Source organism: Pogoniulus pusillus, chromosome 19 (genome assembly GCF_015220805.1).
Source record: "Pogoniulus pusillus isolate bPogPus1 chromosome 19, bPogPus1.pri, whole genome shotgun sequence".
Taxonomy (NCBI): domain Eukaryota; kingdom Metazoa; phylum Chordata; class Aves; order Piciformes; family Lybiidae; genus Pogoniulus; species Pogoniulus pusillus.
The window spans coordinates 10904797-10920458 of NC_087282.1; the positions used below are offsets into that span (position 1 = coordinate 10904797).

The 15662-nt window shown below is 56.6% G+C and overlaps 1 protein-coding gene across 2 annotated transcripts; it reads left to right on the top strand.

Annotated features, from left to right (window-relative positions):
* The first annotated feature begins 1143 nt into the window (after nucleotides 1-1143).
* On the top strand, nucleotides 1144-10226 carry LOC135183904 (chloride intracellular channel protein 2-like). 2 transcript variants are annotated; one of them, XM_064159221.1, is made up of 7 exons: nucleotides 1144-1739; nucleotides 1851-1951; nucleotides 6170-6279; nucleotides 6685-6810; nucleotides 7786-7892; nucleotides 8297-8478; nucleotides 8649-10226. In XM_064159221.1, the coding sequence occupies exons 3-7, from the start codon at nucleotides 6224-6226 to the stop codon at nucleotides 8808-8810; spliced, it is 633 nt and encodes a 210-aa protein (XP_064015291.1). In that variant the 5' UTR covers nucleotides 1144-1739; nucleotides 1851-1951; nucleotides 6170-6223; the 3' UTR covers nucleotides 8811-10226. The 2 variants fall into 2 exon arrangements, with proteins under 2 accessions (XP_064015291.1, XP_064015290.1); XM_064159220.1 differs by lacking the exon at nucleotides 1851-1951.
* The last annotated feature ends 5436 nt before the right edge of the window (nucleotides 10227-15662 follow it).

A 15662-nucleotide genomic window follows, 5' to 3' on the forward strand; every position in this document is an offset into this window, starting at 1 on the left:
AACGGGTAGGAGCTGCTCGCTGTGCCCAGGCTGAGGTCAGCAGTGAAGGCAGCAGCCGGCAGTGCCAGGAGCCGTCGGGCTCTCTGGAGACTCAGCATCTCTTAGGCAGGGAACAGTAAGGGGAAACTGGAGCGGCAGGAGAGACCACCACCCATCGCCTGGGGGTCTGCAGCAGGAGCTGGGTGGGTGGAGCAAGATGGTGCCGAGCTTGTGCTGAGGGTGCTGTCACGTCCCTGCTGGGCACTCACAACGCCTTTAATTCATTCCTCTTGCTTATGAGAAGAGCAGGCAGTGCTTCCTGCCCCGTTGGGTGGAGTTTCAAGTTCTCCAAAACTTTCAGCCGAGTGAAAACAAGAGCACCCCCAGCCCCTGCCCTACCTACGCACCACCCTGGGCTGCGCAGCAGCACCCAGGGGAAATATCCCCTTGGGAACACTCCTTCGGGAGCCTGAAAAATCATTTCCTAATTGCCGTGAAGTGGGTACTCTCTTATCTGGGTTTGGTCGCGTTTAAGAAAGTCTGAGCTACCCGAGCTGAGAGACGACGGAACCAAACAATCGGGATCCCCATTTTAATGCAAAGCTCAGTACGAGCTATGGGGGGGGCGGGGAGGTGGTGGCGCTGGGGTGCGGGGCAGGACTTGCCCAAGAGAGGAGCTAACCCTGTGGGCGTTGGGAAGTCGTCTCCACTGGGACAGCAGCCAGGACGGTCTGACGGAGAGCGCTTCCCTCCCACCCTGAGGAGGAAGGCGAGCCGGTCATCCTTACGGAGAAACAGCCCCGGTTCCAGGAACGGGGCCCTGCCGGGGTCAGGCCTGGAGACATCCCTTCCCATCACCCCACCACGTGCCACCCCGGCTGGGCTGCTGCCAGCCGCACTCCGGGGCTCCCTGCTACACCCTGACAGGCTCCAGCCTCTTTGCTTTCTCCCCTTGGCTGTTTTGCAGTCCTTCCTGTGCCAGGTCCGCACCCTGGCAGCACCTAGCTGGCTGCAAAGAGCCGGTGGCAGGTGGCCAGGCTGCCCAGCTTGGCTTCCCTGAGCCCTCACCCCACTCCTGGCAGCGAGGGGTGCTCAGGCGAGCCCACCCGGAGGGCCCCTGTGAGTGGTGGTCAGGCAGAGGGGCTGTGCCCTGCCTCCCGGCAGCTGCCCATCGTGGCGCAGCAGCAGGAGCGGGGACAGGCAGCGGGAAGGTCAGCTCGCTTCACCTCACAGAGATAAAGCAACGGCGACCCTGGGCAACCAATGCCTGGGCACAAGGGTAGGAGGACGGAGAAGGGGCAAGACCAGAGACGCTGCCTCGGCCAAACTCGCCGCTCCCAGCTGCGAGGTGACGCAGCGGTGCCGGGGCTGCCTGGGCAGCCGGCCCACTGCTCAGAGCCACCGGAGCAGCGCCTGGGCGGCTGCGATAGACTGGAGGGGACCCGTGAACATGTCCAGATAGACCCGTGCTGAGTCACGGCTGGGAGGCCCCGCAGCTTCCCCCTCCCCGGCGGCAGGTCCCGGCACTCGCCCCATCGCTCCTCCCCGCTTCAAAAAGGAAGGAAAGGGCGAGCCCCAGCCCGCCCCGGGGTGTGAGCGCAGCCGAGGTGCCCGAGCCGCCGAAAGCCTCCTGCCCGAGCTCCGCAGAGCACGGACGGACTCACCACAGCAGTGAACATCCCGCGGTGCCTCCCTGTGCTGCCAGGATGGAGGGTGGACAGGACAACACCAAGGAGCCTGAGATCGAGCTCTTTGTGAAGGTGGGTGTCAGGGGCGGAAGGCTGCTTGTCGGAAGTTACCCACAGGCTCATCCTCACCAGGCTCCAGCTGGGTGTAGGTGGTGAAAGTCTGTGGACGTCTTCACATTTTAGGAGGCTGGAGATGGAGGTTGGAGTGTGGGATCACTTACCATGAAGGCTAGCTAAGCAGGTGCCCAGAGGAGGGGACCAGGTACACGCTGGTGTGGGTACAGGTAAGGTGTCATGCCCAGCATCCTAGAAGATGCCCTGGTCTGGTGGTGGTTGTGTACCCCAGGGAGCGGTGCTGCTGGCAGCTGGTGTAGGGAGGGAGCGGGCACACATGAGCCTCTCGAAACCCAGATAAGACAAGCCCCAGCTTGGCATCAGCAAGCGGAAGGGCTGAGAGCAGCCACCCCAACTTCTCCTGCAAGCCAGAGTTGCGAAACAGAGTGCAGGCAGCCTGAGGAGCTGATGTGAGTGCCCACGTGTGGGTGGGATGGAGTGACTTTGTAGAGCAGCCCAGGGGGGTTATTTGCTGGAAACGATGCTTCCTGACCCCTCCACATTAAGCAATTTTTCAAAGCACTGCCCCTGGAATATTTTAACACTCGAGCTCAAAATATCTTCACCAGACACATAGGGTGCAGAAAGAGAGGAGCAAGAGCTGGCAGCCTCTAACCATGTGTGCCAGCAGCGATGCCAGCAGTGCCCTGGGACATGCTGTCAGTGACAGTAGCTGGGCGAGCAATGGGTGGTTTCCCTATGGCCACTCAGCCCCATGGGCTTTGCTCCTCTCCTGGCCAGAGGCAGCAGCTTCCCTGGCACAGGCACCTGGCAGCACTGGTCACTGTGCAACATCTTGCTCAGGTTATAGTTAGAAAGGATTATGTGAGCTTCACAGAAGAGATTGCTCCTTCTGCTTGCCAAAACTATGGACACAGCAGTACTTGTCAAGCACACAGCTTGGCTGAGCCAGATCCAGACAGATATATTTTCTTGGTGAAAGTAATTCAGGTCTTGAATTCCCTTCTTAACACCACCTTTTTTTTTCTGGGAGGAACGAAAAGAAAGGGAAAAGGATACATGAGGTAGCCACAATGGTGGCAGCATGTTTGAGGGGGTTTTCAGAGAGGAGGGAAATAGAAAGCAAAGCAGCAGCAACAGCAGCAGGACTTCCCCTGTGTCTTAATTTAGCACAAAAACTCCCTTCTGGCTTGTCTGTTAACAGGCAAATTGATGCTGTGCCTCCTCCTGCCATTCAGGATGCAGTTTTACCAAAGTCACAGCAGTTCCTGGCCTGCAGATGGGCACTTTTCACCTCTCCTGGGCTGGGGCCTGCCACTGGCACCTTTCACTTCTCCTGTCTGTCACTGAGACATGGCTGCTGGCATAACCCCTGATAGCTGGAAATCATGAGGCAAGGTGCTTAGCTCCCACAAGTGCCTGCTAGCAAATGCTGAAGTCTGCTTGGCAAGGATGGGTTGAGGAAGTGGCCCCCAGTGTCTCACCCAGCTGTGGTCCCAGTGAGAGCATTGCCCCGAAAGCTGGGGAACTCTTCCTGCCTGGGAAAAGCTCTGCCCTTGGCCCCACAAGGCATTGAGCCATCCCCAAGGCTTCTCCCCAGCTTTTGGGGTGGCTGCAGGAACCGTGGGCAGGTCCCAGTGACTCTTGGGCATTTAGCAGTGTCCCAAGCACACAGAGCCTCTGGTCTTCTCCCATCCTGTTTCAGTCTGTTTCACTCAGGAGGAAACCACAGGAACTACCTCATTACTTTGGGTTTTAATGCCTCATGAGACCTTGTGAGGCCTCAGAATCGTGGCCAAAATCCTGCAACTCTTTGGAGATGCTGTGCTGGCCCACACTGAGTTTTTACATCATCTGGAGGAGAAAAGAGTGAGTAAGGTCAGTCTGGGGGAGCTGCAGGCTGTGCACCCCCACCCCAGTCCCTGCTGCAGCTGGGGGGGGGGGGGGGGGGGGGCAGAGGAAGAAGCTCTTTCCGGAGTAGGAAGTGAAGAGTGATGACTTACCCTGCCATACTGTGTGGCTGGGGAGGGAGGGGATGTAGCTGTGAGCCTCTGCAAACCTCTTTTGCCTGAGCTGCCCTGGCTCCTTGGTATCTCCTCATGGCCACGGGGCTAACAGTGGGGCCATGCCAGAGCCTGGTACCTCCTGGCAGCCCCCAAGTGCTGGTGGAGCTGCCCTCCACTTCCTCCAGATAAAGATTTGGCTCTGAGCATCCTATGACAGGCCTGGCTTTAGTATTTTTCTCCCTGCAGAAGCTGTCCTGATTTTCCTTTCACTCTGGTTCAGAATTCCCCACCTCTGTTTTTGAAAGACTGGGGGAAAACCAGCTCAGAGGCTGGAGCTGCAAGACAAGTGCAGAGAAGCATGAGCCCAGAGCAGCCCCAGCATGAGACATCCCATCCCACTCACCCCACTGTCCCCTCCAGCACCACTGTTGTACTTGGTGTGACTTCACCAGAGCCTCTTGCTGCCTTGGATCCAAGCAACAAGATCAATTGCAGCTCATCCACCTCACCCTGTGCTGAGCAAGGAAAGCAAAGGGGAGTGCAGCCAGCAGCTTGCCCACTCCTTGGCCACTGGCGTGGGCTGTCTCAAGGGAGCAGGGAGTAGAGTGTCAGTCCTCACACCCACCAGCCACAGAAGCATCTTCTCAGCTGTTGGTGTTGGAGATGCTCTGAAGGATGGCATCTGCTTTGGCTCGTAGGTGTCAGTGATGATGGAGAGTGGCCAGGCAGCAGAGGTGCCCTGCTCTCAGGCCAGTGAGCAGCCCTAGAGCTGCTGCTGACTCTCTCAGCTCCCTCACAGGGCATTTTATCTGTTACTAAAGAAACCTTATTAGTTATAAACTGACCCAGGACATACCTCAGCAGAAAGCACCCAGCAGTACATCTCATTAACAGCCTGCAAAAAGCCTCACATGAAATTCAGCTTCACTTCTGGGTACATCCCAGAGAATCAACACATTTCTCAGGTCCCATTCCCTTCTTCGGGAACCCCATTTTGTCACAGTTGCTCATAGGAAGTATTGGTTAAAAGTGATTTTCATTCCTCTGGAAGCATTGAAAGGTGTTGACATGGTAGAAAAGTAGACCATGGCTTCTACTGACCCCTCAGAGGTTTGGGGTTTTGTTTTACCATCTTTAGGGTGAGTTTGAGACTGGTGTATCCCTCCTGAAGAAGCTGAGCACTCCAGAGTCCACAGGTTTCTGGATACCTGTAGACAGAGACAGGTGACTCAACTCTGGCCCAGGAGAGCCAGGCACAGGTCTCTACATCTTCTACTATTGAACATCCTGTCTGTGAAGGGGCTGGTGTGAGCCATGCCACCCGTCCTGCAGTGGCAGTGCTGCCACATGCACTGGGGGACCATGGCTGATGTGCAGCTGAGGAATCAGTTAATTCTCGTAGAGGAGTGGGACTTCCTGTGAGCCATTTTGTCTCTCAGCTTCCCTCTCTGAGCAGCACCTGTGCTGGGTTTCACACACTAGGGCAAAGCATCCCCTGAGGAGCTGTAGGCCAAGCTCCTCATAAGGAGTTTTGGCAAAGGGCATTTTTAGCTGCTATGTAACAAGGAAATGGGCTTCCTCCACCTGCTGCCTCTTTCCCTTGGGAACACTGAATGGGCATCATCAAGTGAAACCCTGATGCTGGAGCCCTGTTGGAACTCCAGCAGGTTGTCTGTGCTCCTCACTTTCCCATGTCCTCACTGCTGTTTGTTTCCACCCTGATCACAGAGCAGCCCACTGAGTGATCAGATGTTGTGGCTGTGTTCATGCAGAGGGTTGTAAAGGAACCATCTGCACCTGGCTGAAGTTGTAGGAGCTGGCACACAGCTCCATCCCCCACTGATGCCAAGTGGGATGCCAGTGTGATTCCACCTCTGCATGGCCCCACCACCCTGCTTCTTCTCCTTGAAGCTAAGGAGGCTGCTTGGGTGGCTCTTGGCCATCACCAGCCTGAGGAAGTCATGCCTGGATTTGTCAAATGTGCAGAGCAGAGCAGATACTAACAGCACAGGAAAACAACCTCTCTGTTCCTGGCACACACCAACACCCTTCCCTTCCTGCTCTCCTCTCCTGCCTGGCCTCCCAGCCAAGAGAACCCTCCCTTCCTCTACATCCATCAGCCTCTACTGCTTTCCCTGGCCTCCCTCTCCTCTTCCTCACAGTTTTATCTCACATTTCTGGGAAGAGTCTGACCCCAGGAATCCTGAAGATACTCTGCAAAGCTTTCCAGTGTCAGCAGGGCTCAGAAGTGGGATCCTCCAGTTGAGCCCCTGGTGCTGGGAGGAGCATGCTTGCTGGGGTGTCAGTCCAAGCCCTCTGTGTGCCTTCTGAAGCTCTGGTGGCTTTCCACATTGGGGTGTTCCAGCTGGGCTGGGTGACCCAGCTGATGGATAAGTCCTTGTTTCTCTGCTTTCCTGGCAGGCTGGTCTGGATGGAGAAAACATTGGAAACTGTCCCTTCTGCCAGCGGCTCTTCATGGTGCTGTGGCTCAAAGGGGTCAAGTTCAATGTCACCACGGTGGACATGACCAGGTGAGATGGCACTGTGGCCCAGCCCTGTACCAGTAGTGGGGCAAAGCACTGCTGTCTTGGCTCTCCCCATCAGCGCTTTTCTCCCTGCTGCCCACACCACAGTGAGCAGGGCATACCACAGTGAGCAGGACAGGGGTGACAGTCTCTGCCTGCACACTGCCCACCGCACTCTCTGGCCAGCATGATCTCAGGAGCCTCTGTCCTGATGGATGTGGTTATGAGTCTGAGGCACCACGAGGCAGATCAGGAGACCTTTTCAATCCCCTAAACCCTGCAGAGTGTACAAAAGGGGATGCTTCTGGTCCTGTGCCACACACCTCTCTCAGTAGTGTCTGTTCATGCCAGGGGGGCTGGTGGGCACACACATGCTGCAGGCTCTGAGCCCACTTGTTTTCTCCACCCCAGGAAACCTGAAGAGCTGAAAGAGCTAGCGCCTGGCACCAACCCACCTTTCTTGCTGTTCAACAAAGAGCTGAAAACAGACTTCATTAAGATTGAGGAGTTCCTGGAGCAGACCCTGGGCCCACCCACGTAATTACAGGCTCACTTGTTCCCTTTTGGGGTCTGCTGCAGCACTGCACCGTGCTCAGCAGATTGGGAAACTGAGGCAGGGTGCTTGGAAGTGCCTGAGAGCAGCTCAGGGAGGGGACTGGCTCACAACCTGTACCCTGAGCCGTGCCAGGATTGCAATACTGAGGGGCTGCTCGGGGCTGTGAGCTGAGGGATTGGGCTGGGATGGAAAACAAGGGGAGGAAATGCACCGGTGCCAATAGACAGGGCTGGGATGAAGAGGGGAAGTGCAGAGACCCCTGGGTGCAGGTCCGTTTGCAGCTGGCTGTGGCAGTTGGTGTTGAGGCTGGGGACAGGGAAGGCGAAGCCCCCCACTGCCTGCTTGGATTCACTTTGCTCAGCAGAGTGAACGCAAATGCCCATACAACTAGCCAAAGCTCTCCCAGGGGGGTGTGGTGCCCCCAGGTTCATCCAGGGCACTGCCCGCAGCCACTCAAGCCAGCCCCACCCTGTGGCCGCAAGCTCTCCTGACACTTGCAAAAGGGGAAGCTTCAAACACATTCATCAGCTGCCTCCTCGGATGTGTTTGCTCTCACAGCGTGTCCTGGCACACATCAGCAAACAGGAGTCTTCCTGAGGAAGACTTGGGATCTTCTGGCATCCCCAGACCCATTCTGTGCCAACGTGCACCTCAGGGCTGTGCTGGAGCTGCCTGCGGGCAGAGCTCTGCTCCGGGGCTCTGCTGCCACCAGTCTCCTCAGACCATGGGGTGCCTGCCATGATCTTTCTCTGGCAGACACCCAAGTTAACACAGCTCCCAGAGGGGCAGATGCAGTCATTTAAAGGTCTCCATTCTCCCACAACCAGCTGAACATCACCTGCATCCTCCAGTACTGGCCCTGGGCACCATGTCCCAGGAGATAAGACAGCTGAGGAGCACACAGCACAATCTCTGCCTCTATCCTTGCCTGCACTGACACCGGTGTCTCTTTAAAGGTATCCACGCCTGAGCCCTAAGTACAAGGAGTCGTTTGATGTGGGCAGTGACATCTTTGCCAAGTTCTCAGCTTACATCAAGAACCCGCGCAAGGAAGCGAATATCAGTGAGAGCTGGGGTGGGGGCTGTGGGGCTGGGGTCTGCCATGTTGTGGCTGGGGAGGTGCTTTGGCCTGGCAGCACATTATGCCCCGGGACAGAGTTCTCACTGTCCTACCTGCCAGCCTCCATGGCTGGCAGAAGGGTGAAGGCTGCCCTGTGCCGCACAGGGCTAACAGCCCCATGGGCAGGCAGGGGGAGAGCAGGTGCTGGAGGGGAGCATGGGGCGATGCTGCTGGGATCTCCTGGGAGCAGGGACGTTGGCCAGGGTGCAGCTGTGCACCACCAGTGTAGCCCTGAGGCCTCTGTGCCTGTGTGCAAAGCCTGCGAGGGGCATCCCCCCTGGCACAGCGCCGGCTGTGCTGGGAGCCCAGGGGCCAGGCTCACTGCGCTTCTGTCCCTGCCCGCTCAGGTTTGGAGAAGGCCCTGCTGCGGGAGTTCCAGCGGCTGGATGTCTACCTAAACACCCCTCTCCCCGAGGAGATCGACCAGGACAGCGTGGAGGACATCACTGTCTCCAAGAGGAAATTCCTGGACGGAGACCACCTGACGCTGGCTGATTGCAACCTGCTCCCCAAACTGCATATCATCAAGGTAACGGCACCAGCAACCAGGGCCGGGGGGTGGCACCCACTGCAAGAGGGGCGGCAGGGTGGGGGTTGCAGACAGGAGGCTGGAGTTCCCGTGCTTGCCCCCTGCTCCAAGCCAGAGTGAATCTTCCCCTCCGGTGGGAAGTCTCAGCCTACTCCTCCTCTGGCCTCTAGATTGCAGCCAAAAAGTACCGCGACTTCGAGATCCCAGCAGACATGACGGGTGTCTGGCGGTACCTCAACAACGCCTACGCCTGCGATGAGTTCAGCCACACGTGTCCTGCGGACGAGGAGATCGAGCACACCTACGCCAGCGTCGCCAGGAAGATGACCTAACCCCAGCGAGCTGGTGGCACCGCCCCGGCCGAGCCCTCCAGCTCCGCAGTCCTGACACAGCCAAGCCCCAGCCGAGGGAGGGACTGGAGGGGGTTTAGGTCATCGCTGCCCCTTGCCTGTCAGAAATACCGCCCTGCTTCACAGCCTCCCGCTGCTCCTCCCCCTCCTCTTCTGGCTGGCTGCAGCCCATGTGTGCCAGCGCCGCTGGCCGCGCATACGGACTGGTCCCTGCGTGGCTGCAGGGGCAGCTGCATCCCTGCTCCCCAGAAAGGGGTCTCTCTGCCTGTGGCCGTGTGTCACGGGCAAAGCCAAGCCCCAGCCAAGCTGCACTATGATGGAAAGGACGATGCCCTGCAGAGGGCTGGGCCAGCCTCGCCTCAGCATCTGCTGCCGCCCTGCCCTACCAGCCCTGCGCTGTCCCGGCCGTCCCAGTGCACTCAGGAAGAGGCATCCCGGGGTCCCTGTGCAGCACCTGGGCTGGAGCTGTTCAAATTTACCTGCTCACCCTTCTACACCTCGCAGCTTGCACTTGGGCCAGCTCTCTCCTCCACCGAGGCATCCAGGCACCATCTGAAGACAGTGAAAGGTTCTGCCCTGGTAGTTTGTTGTAGTGACCAGTTGTTGCCACTGCCAGAGTTGTATTGTCCTCATTACAGTGTAGAGCAGGAAGATGCTGGGGATGATCCAGGATCTGCTGTGGGAGGGCAGGTGGGCTGCAGGGACTCATGAAGGTCTGAGGATCAGGATATCCCTCCCAGGGCAATGTGCTGCTGACTGCAAGCTCCCACCTGGCTCCTGTGAGCCAAAAAAACCTCTCTCTGCCTTGCAGGACACTTAGGAGATGCAGCCATGTGCTACTTCAGCTTCACCATTCACTCTCTGGTCTCCCTTGGCAATCCAGGTGCCTGACTGAGAGATAGAGCCCTGGGGTAGGGCACTCATTTGATTTCCACGCCCCAGTGCTAGAGAGCCTGCAGAAGCCTGCAGAAGCTGCTTTGCAAAGTGCTGTGCCTGTAGGAGATGTGCAGGCAGGTTTCATCCTTCCTGGCCCAGCCTTGCACCCATCCAGTGTTGCTGTGCAGGAGGAGTCAGAGCTGCTCTGCACAGCCATGCCATCCCTTCCTGCCCACACGACTTCTCCAGCTCCCCCAGGGGCTCCTGCCAGTGCTGGTGAATCCACCCAGCCCTTGCCAGCCAGCCCCATGGGCAGACAAATACTGTACAGTGAGCGTGGGGGGGACACGGCGATGCAGACCCCCAGCCCTCACTGCCTCCCCCTCTTTGCACTAAGGTGTGTCCCTGCAAGCCTGCTGCTGACAGCAGTGGGCGTGGGGACTGGGGCTTTGTTATTGGTGGGTTTTGGTTTGTCTGGGTTTTTTAAGACTAAGAACAGCAATAAACTCTATTTTAATACGCTTCGGCTGGGCACTGTCAGCGTGTGGGCCAAGGCCATCAGGAATGGAGGGTGCTGCAGGGCTTGGAGGGTTTCCCTGTGGTGGAACCCCTTTGAGATCTAGCATAGGTGAAGCTGTAGACCCTGGTTTCTGCCATCCTGAATCGTTGGGATGCGTGTGGCAGCTCCTGCTCTGCCCCCAGGAGAGATGCCCCCTCCCCGGGTCACATGCCCTGCGATCTGCTCGCACCGTTCAAGTGACAGTGGGAGAGTACAGGACCTCGCACACTGTGGGGATGAAATAACTACAGGATGCTGCTCTGATGTGAGTTTATTCTGCTTGCCAGGGCATCTCTGCCATGCTATGGGTCATAGAGGTCCCCTGTCTTGCACCCCAGGTCCTCATGGAACTCCCTCTACCCCATGACATGCCTCCTCTGCTGCAGACCTCCCCCCTCTCCTACTTTAGGGACTGGAGACCTTCCAGAGCTCTGTGCAGTTCAGCCCACAGTGAGGTATGAGCTAACACGGGGATGATCCTATCAGAAGGTGCTGGGTGAAGGCAGCAGGCTCACAGGCAGTAGAGCTCCTCCTGTGCCCATCACTTGTTGACACAGTACTTCCAGAAGCAAGCTGAGAGAAAAAGGAAAAATATCCATGGAAGGAGCTGCAGCAGACTGGCTACAGCAGGAAAGTTGAAAGGAAAAGAGATGTCCATCTTTTCTCCCAGGGTCTCCTTTGACTTTGGAGTCAGTTCTAGGAGCACGTCCTAGAATCTCAATGACTTAACCCATACCATGGGCACCTTCCACCCCAATCACAGGGGCTCTACCCCAAGTAATGAGCATTCTTCACTCCAACCAGGAGCACCCTTCATCCCAAATCAGGAGAATCCCCTACCCCAAGCCCATCTCCTGCTCTTTGCAGGTCAGTGGTGGGTGAGGCCCAGGACCCCCTGGGAGCTGGACACTCACCTCTTTTGCTAGGTTGCTGAGGGGCTTGGTCACTCTGGGTAAGTCCCTGGCTCTGGAGCTCACCCATTGCCACCATCTTCCAGAGGACTGCATCAAGGTCTTCCACCTGCCACAGCACAGCAAACTCATCATGGATAAGTAGTGCCCACCTGGAAAAAACAGCCCCAAAACCTCTTCCCCCTACTGCTGCCTCAGGGAGGGAAGCACCTGAGCAGGACCTGCTTCAGTCCCCATTTAATGGCCAACAGTTGGGGTTTGCTGGCATCTCATGGGCAGCCAACTCATGGGAATCCTGTGCCCCATGGCATCTCCCTGGGCCACCCTCTGCTATGCCAGAGGGGAATCTTCACTCACCAAGTGGCTGGGGACATCCTCCTGGAGAGTGCTTTTATTTCCTGGGAAAAAAAAAAAAGACAGTGCATGAACTGCCCTGAGCAGTCAGGGGCTGTGGGTCCAGCACAGGGGGCATGAGCCAAGGGAAGACACATCACAAGGAGAGGGGACACAGCACCATTACCTGCTTCTCTCCATGCTCCCCAGCAAACCTGCAGCACTGCTTTGTCAGGACACAGATCTTCACACCCTCCAGAGCAATGCAGTGCTTGCCCCCTGCCTGTGTGCTTCCACACCAGCCCTGTCTGTGAGTCTGGTTCACCTTGAGCTCTGGGACTCATCCTTGCTGCCAACTGCTTTCTGGTGCTGGCTTGCTCCTTCCCCCAGTGCAAACAGAGCCTGAGTCAGGTTCCTGGGTGCCTGGAGTCCTGATAGAGGTTTGCTATCAACCATGAAGTCAGCTGCACCATCAGCCAGGTTAAAATCTGTTTACTGTGCTGTATGGGGAGATAGTGACAATGACAAAGGGGCTCCTTTGAAGTGTGCTTGTTCCTCAGGCAGTGGGATGGAGAGCCTGAGCATGGTCTACAGATCCTGAAAATGACAGGCATGTTGTTTGAGGGGAGTGAGGGATGCATCCACATGCATCTCAGCCTCAAAATGCTGGCCTTGGCACTGCAGGAATGGCCTCAGCAGTGTTGAACAGAGGGGATGGATCATCTCCTTCGATCTTCATTGATGCTCCTACTGATGCACCCCAAGACCACTGATGACTACTGCCCACCTTTGCTGGAGGGCATGTTGCTGGCTTTTGGTCAGCTCGTTGCCCTGACATGTCTTGGTGCCTGGGGTTGCTCTTTCCCAGGGCAGGGCTCAGCAGTTCTCCTTGCTGAACTGCATGAAGTCCCCTCACAGCCCATCTCTCCAGCCCGACTTCGTTTAACTGGAAACCAGCTGGTGTGTCAGGGACTTTGCAGCACTCATCCTTCAACTCATCCCTTCTCCAATGCCTGCCTATGCACAGCTCCCAGGAACCTCCCGTTAAGCTCTGGATGTTGAGCAACCCTAAGCACTTGACCTTGGAGTTGTGTCTCCTTTGCCTTAGACAAAGTGGTCAGACTAGCAAAGCTCTGGAAGTCCCCGTGAGTCAGCTGAGGGACAGGAGGAGCCCTGAGCCGCTCAGTTCCCAGAGCTCTGGGAAGTTTGCCACACGGGGGCTGCTCACAGGGGCTGCCCAAGAGGACAAGGGCACAAGCTCTGCCCAAGTGACTTTTCTCCAGCATCGGGAAGCCCAGGGTGTCTAAACTGGCTGGTTGGTACCAACACGTACAGCCCAGGAGCACAGCGTGGGCACACATGGGTATCACCAGCACAAAGCTCAGCAGATACTGGCTCTGCTGCCCATGGTCTCCCAGAGCACTGGCTGCAGGCAGTGGCACTGTGCTGCAGCAAAGCTCCTAGCACACAGTGCCACGCTGATACGGTGCCACTGAACAGTGCTGCACCAACACAGTGCCATCGGGCAGTGGTCGTGTGGACACCGTGCCGTCAGACTGTGTCACACGGACACAGTGCCATCAGACAGTGCCGCGCTGATACGGTGCCAGTGGGCAGTGTCACATGGATACGGTGCCACTGGACAGTGCTGCGGCTGTTGGGAGGCTGGTGCCAGCCCTGTGAAGAGTGCTCTGCCCCCCCAGACTCGAGCAGTGCGCAGGGCTCACTCCAGACGTGAACTGCAATTCCCTCATCTCCACGGAGGGTGTCAGGAGAACATCGAGTCTAAGCGGCATGTTTTGTTTGCATGCCCCAGGCTGGCTGGTTACCAGGGCAACGCTGTCACCCCGGAGTACCCGGACACCTCACCCAAACCCTGCTCTCTGCAGATCACAACAGCGAAGGCAGTCCCTTGGCTCCTCTCTTGTCTAACCTGGTCACACCAGGAATGGGTTCAGCCTTTCATGTGCTAGTCCTAACGATACCGGGGAAAACCCTCCCCAGCCAGATGGTCCTTCTGCCCAAAGAGAGGCAGGGGGAAGTTGTGCTGCTGTGCACATCTGCAGCAGCAAAGCCCCCGTGAAACACCAGATACAAGCCAGATGGTCTGAGCCAGCACTTGCTGCCAGCACGGGGATAACACTCACCTGTCTGTCAGGCACAAACACAGACCCACACTGATCATCCTTACCTTGGGCACTGCTGCTTTCGAGATGAACAGGATAAGCACTGATGCAGCAAGCTCTCAACAGTAACACCAAGGTGACCACCATTGTCTGGGAGGACATCTTCTCTCCTTCTCCAAGTCTTGACTGCTATCCTGTGGGTGAGGCAATGTGGGGTGCTGCTCTCTCTGTGCTTTTAAGTCCTCCCAACTCTCTGTGATCAATGTGCTCTCATCAGGTGGGTTGTCTTGTGTCCCGGCTGGCCATCAGTCCTGATGACAGGAGACAACTGGCCCTGTTCTCCCACCAGTCCAATCTCTGCTGCTCCTGAATGAGGACACTTGATAAATGCTCTGCTGGGTTTTCAGGAACTCTGCTGGTTACCGTGGCTGTGCCAGGGGAGAGAGAGCTGTGGAAGGCTGTACAGGTTAACCATGCCTCTGGTGAGGCCTGGAGGAGGATCAGAAGAGAACATGGGGCCAACGTTTGGACAAAACATGTAGATCCAAACTCCCTTTTTGCATCATTTTCCTCCCCAAGGGTTACCACGTCTTCCATTCCTTTCACATCTCATGGCACCATGAAGGCAGCAGCACAGCCTTTGGCCACTTGGGCATCCCAAGCTGACTCTCAGTGGGTGCTCAGGTCCTTAATTGCAGGACTCAGCAAGTGACAAAAGGCAGAGTCCAGATGGCTCTACTGTGTCAGCAGGGATTCGGCTCAGGTCTCCCATGTCCAGGACCCCACTTGAAACCCCATTTTCATTCACAAGCTTCACTTTCAAGTTACCATTGTATCAGCCAACTGGATTTGTTCCTTATTAAATCTCTTTGCCTGGAAGACTTGATTCAGAGGAACCCAGCTGAAACTGGTGGCTTTGATGGCCTCAGACAGGCCAGCTTTGCTGTGACAGCATATAGTGTCACATTTCCTGAGAGCAGTGAGGAAGAGTTTGACAGACACAAGATCTTAAGCTGCTTATCACCTTGAGGTGTTGAATGTTCATGTGAGCCTTTCCTGAGGAAGGTTGGACAGAATGCTTGGGACCCTGAGAATCTTTTTGCAGCCAAGAGGTTGAACAGGACCCTGCTGACCACAAGGCAGAGAGACAACAGTGGCTGCACAGCCAGGTGCAGGCTCTCATTTTTCATGAAGTGGTTGCAGGTGCATTAACAAGAGATCATTACTGCTGTCTGCAACCCCCTGTCTGCCAGGCACAGATCAGACTGGGAGACAGATGAGTTGAAATGTTCATCCATCCATGCCACTTAGCTGGGACCTTTCTCCTGACAAAAATCCATATCCAGCCTGTTTTCCAGCTGCCCAATCCCCTCAATGCTCATTTCATGCCATATAATGAAAACTCCTGGAGGCAGGCTCATCACTTCTGTGAGGACAAGGGCAGGAAGCCTGGAGAGGGACACCATGGGAAGAAGAAATGGCTCCAGGCCGCCCCAGGAACCCACCTGGAGCTACAAGGGCATTGCAAAGGTACCTTGCATGAAGGGTCTGAAGAATGGCTTTGCTCAGTGAGCTCACAGTCCCACACCTCTTGCAGATACTAGATGCTAGACAGTGCCTGGGGTAGCTGCAAGGATTTGGGGTGGCCCTGGGCTGCCCCAGAGCAACTGCAGTGGCAGACAGGATGGAGAGTGAGCAGAGCAGGGTGGACTCAGGGCCGTGGCAGATCTGGGGTGCGGGCTGCAGCCTGAGATGCTACTCTACATCTCTGCCTCCCGTTGCTTCCACAGGCAAGTGGGGATCTTTCTTCGTCCTGGCAGCCTGTGCAATATTAGATCTTCATCTTTTCCTGCTGTTTCAGGAGCTGTTGTCTCCCTCGTGTTTGTCTCCCGGCAGCTGCAAAAGCCCCGTTAGCCCCCGCACAGCAATTTTCCACCCTCCAGTACTTCATTGTGCTGGCAGCTCAGCTCTCCGAGAATTAGTAACAAAAAATAACCCTCCTGCACACTCCTAAACCTGCTGTTTCTAA

Coding starts and splice junctions, on each gene's coding strand:
- LOC135183904 (XM_064159220.1), top strand. CDS start 1,686: ATGGAGGGTGGACAGGACAACACCAAGGAGCCTGAGATCGAGCTCTTT. Junction 6,280..6,684: donor ACCACGGTGGACATGACCAG/GTGAGATGGCAC, acceptor TCTCCACCCCAG/GAAACCTGAAGAGCTGAAAG. Junction 7,893..8,296: donor GCGCAAGGAAGCGAATATCA/GTGAGAGCTGGG, acceptor CTGCCCGCTCAG/GTTTGGAGAAGGCCCTGCTG.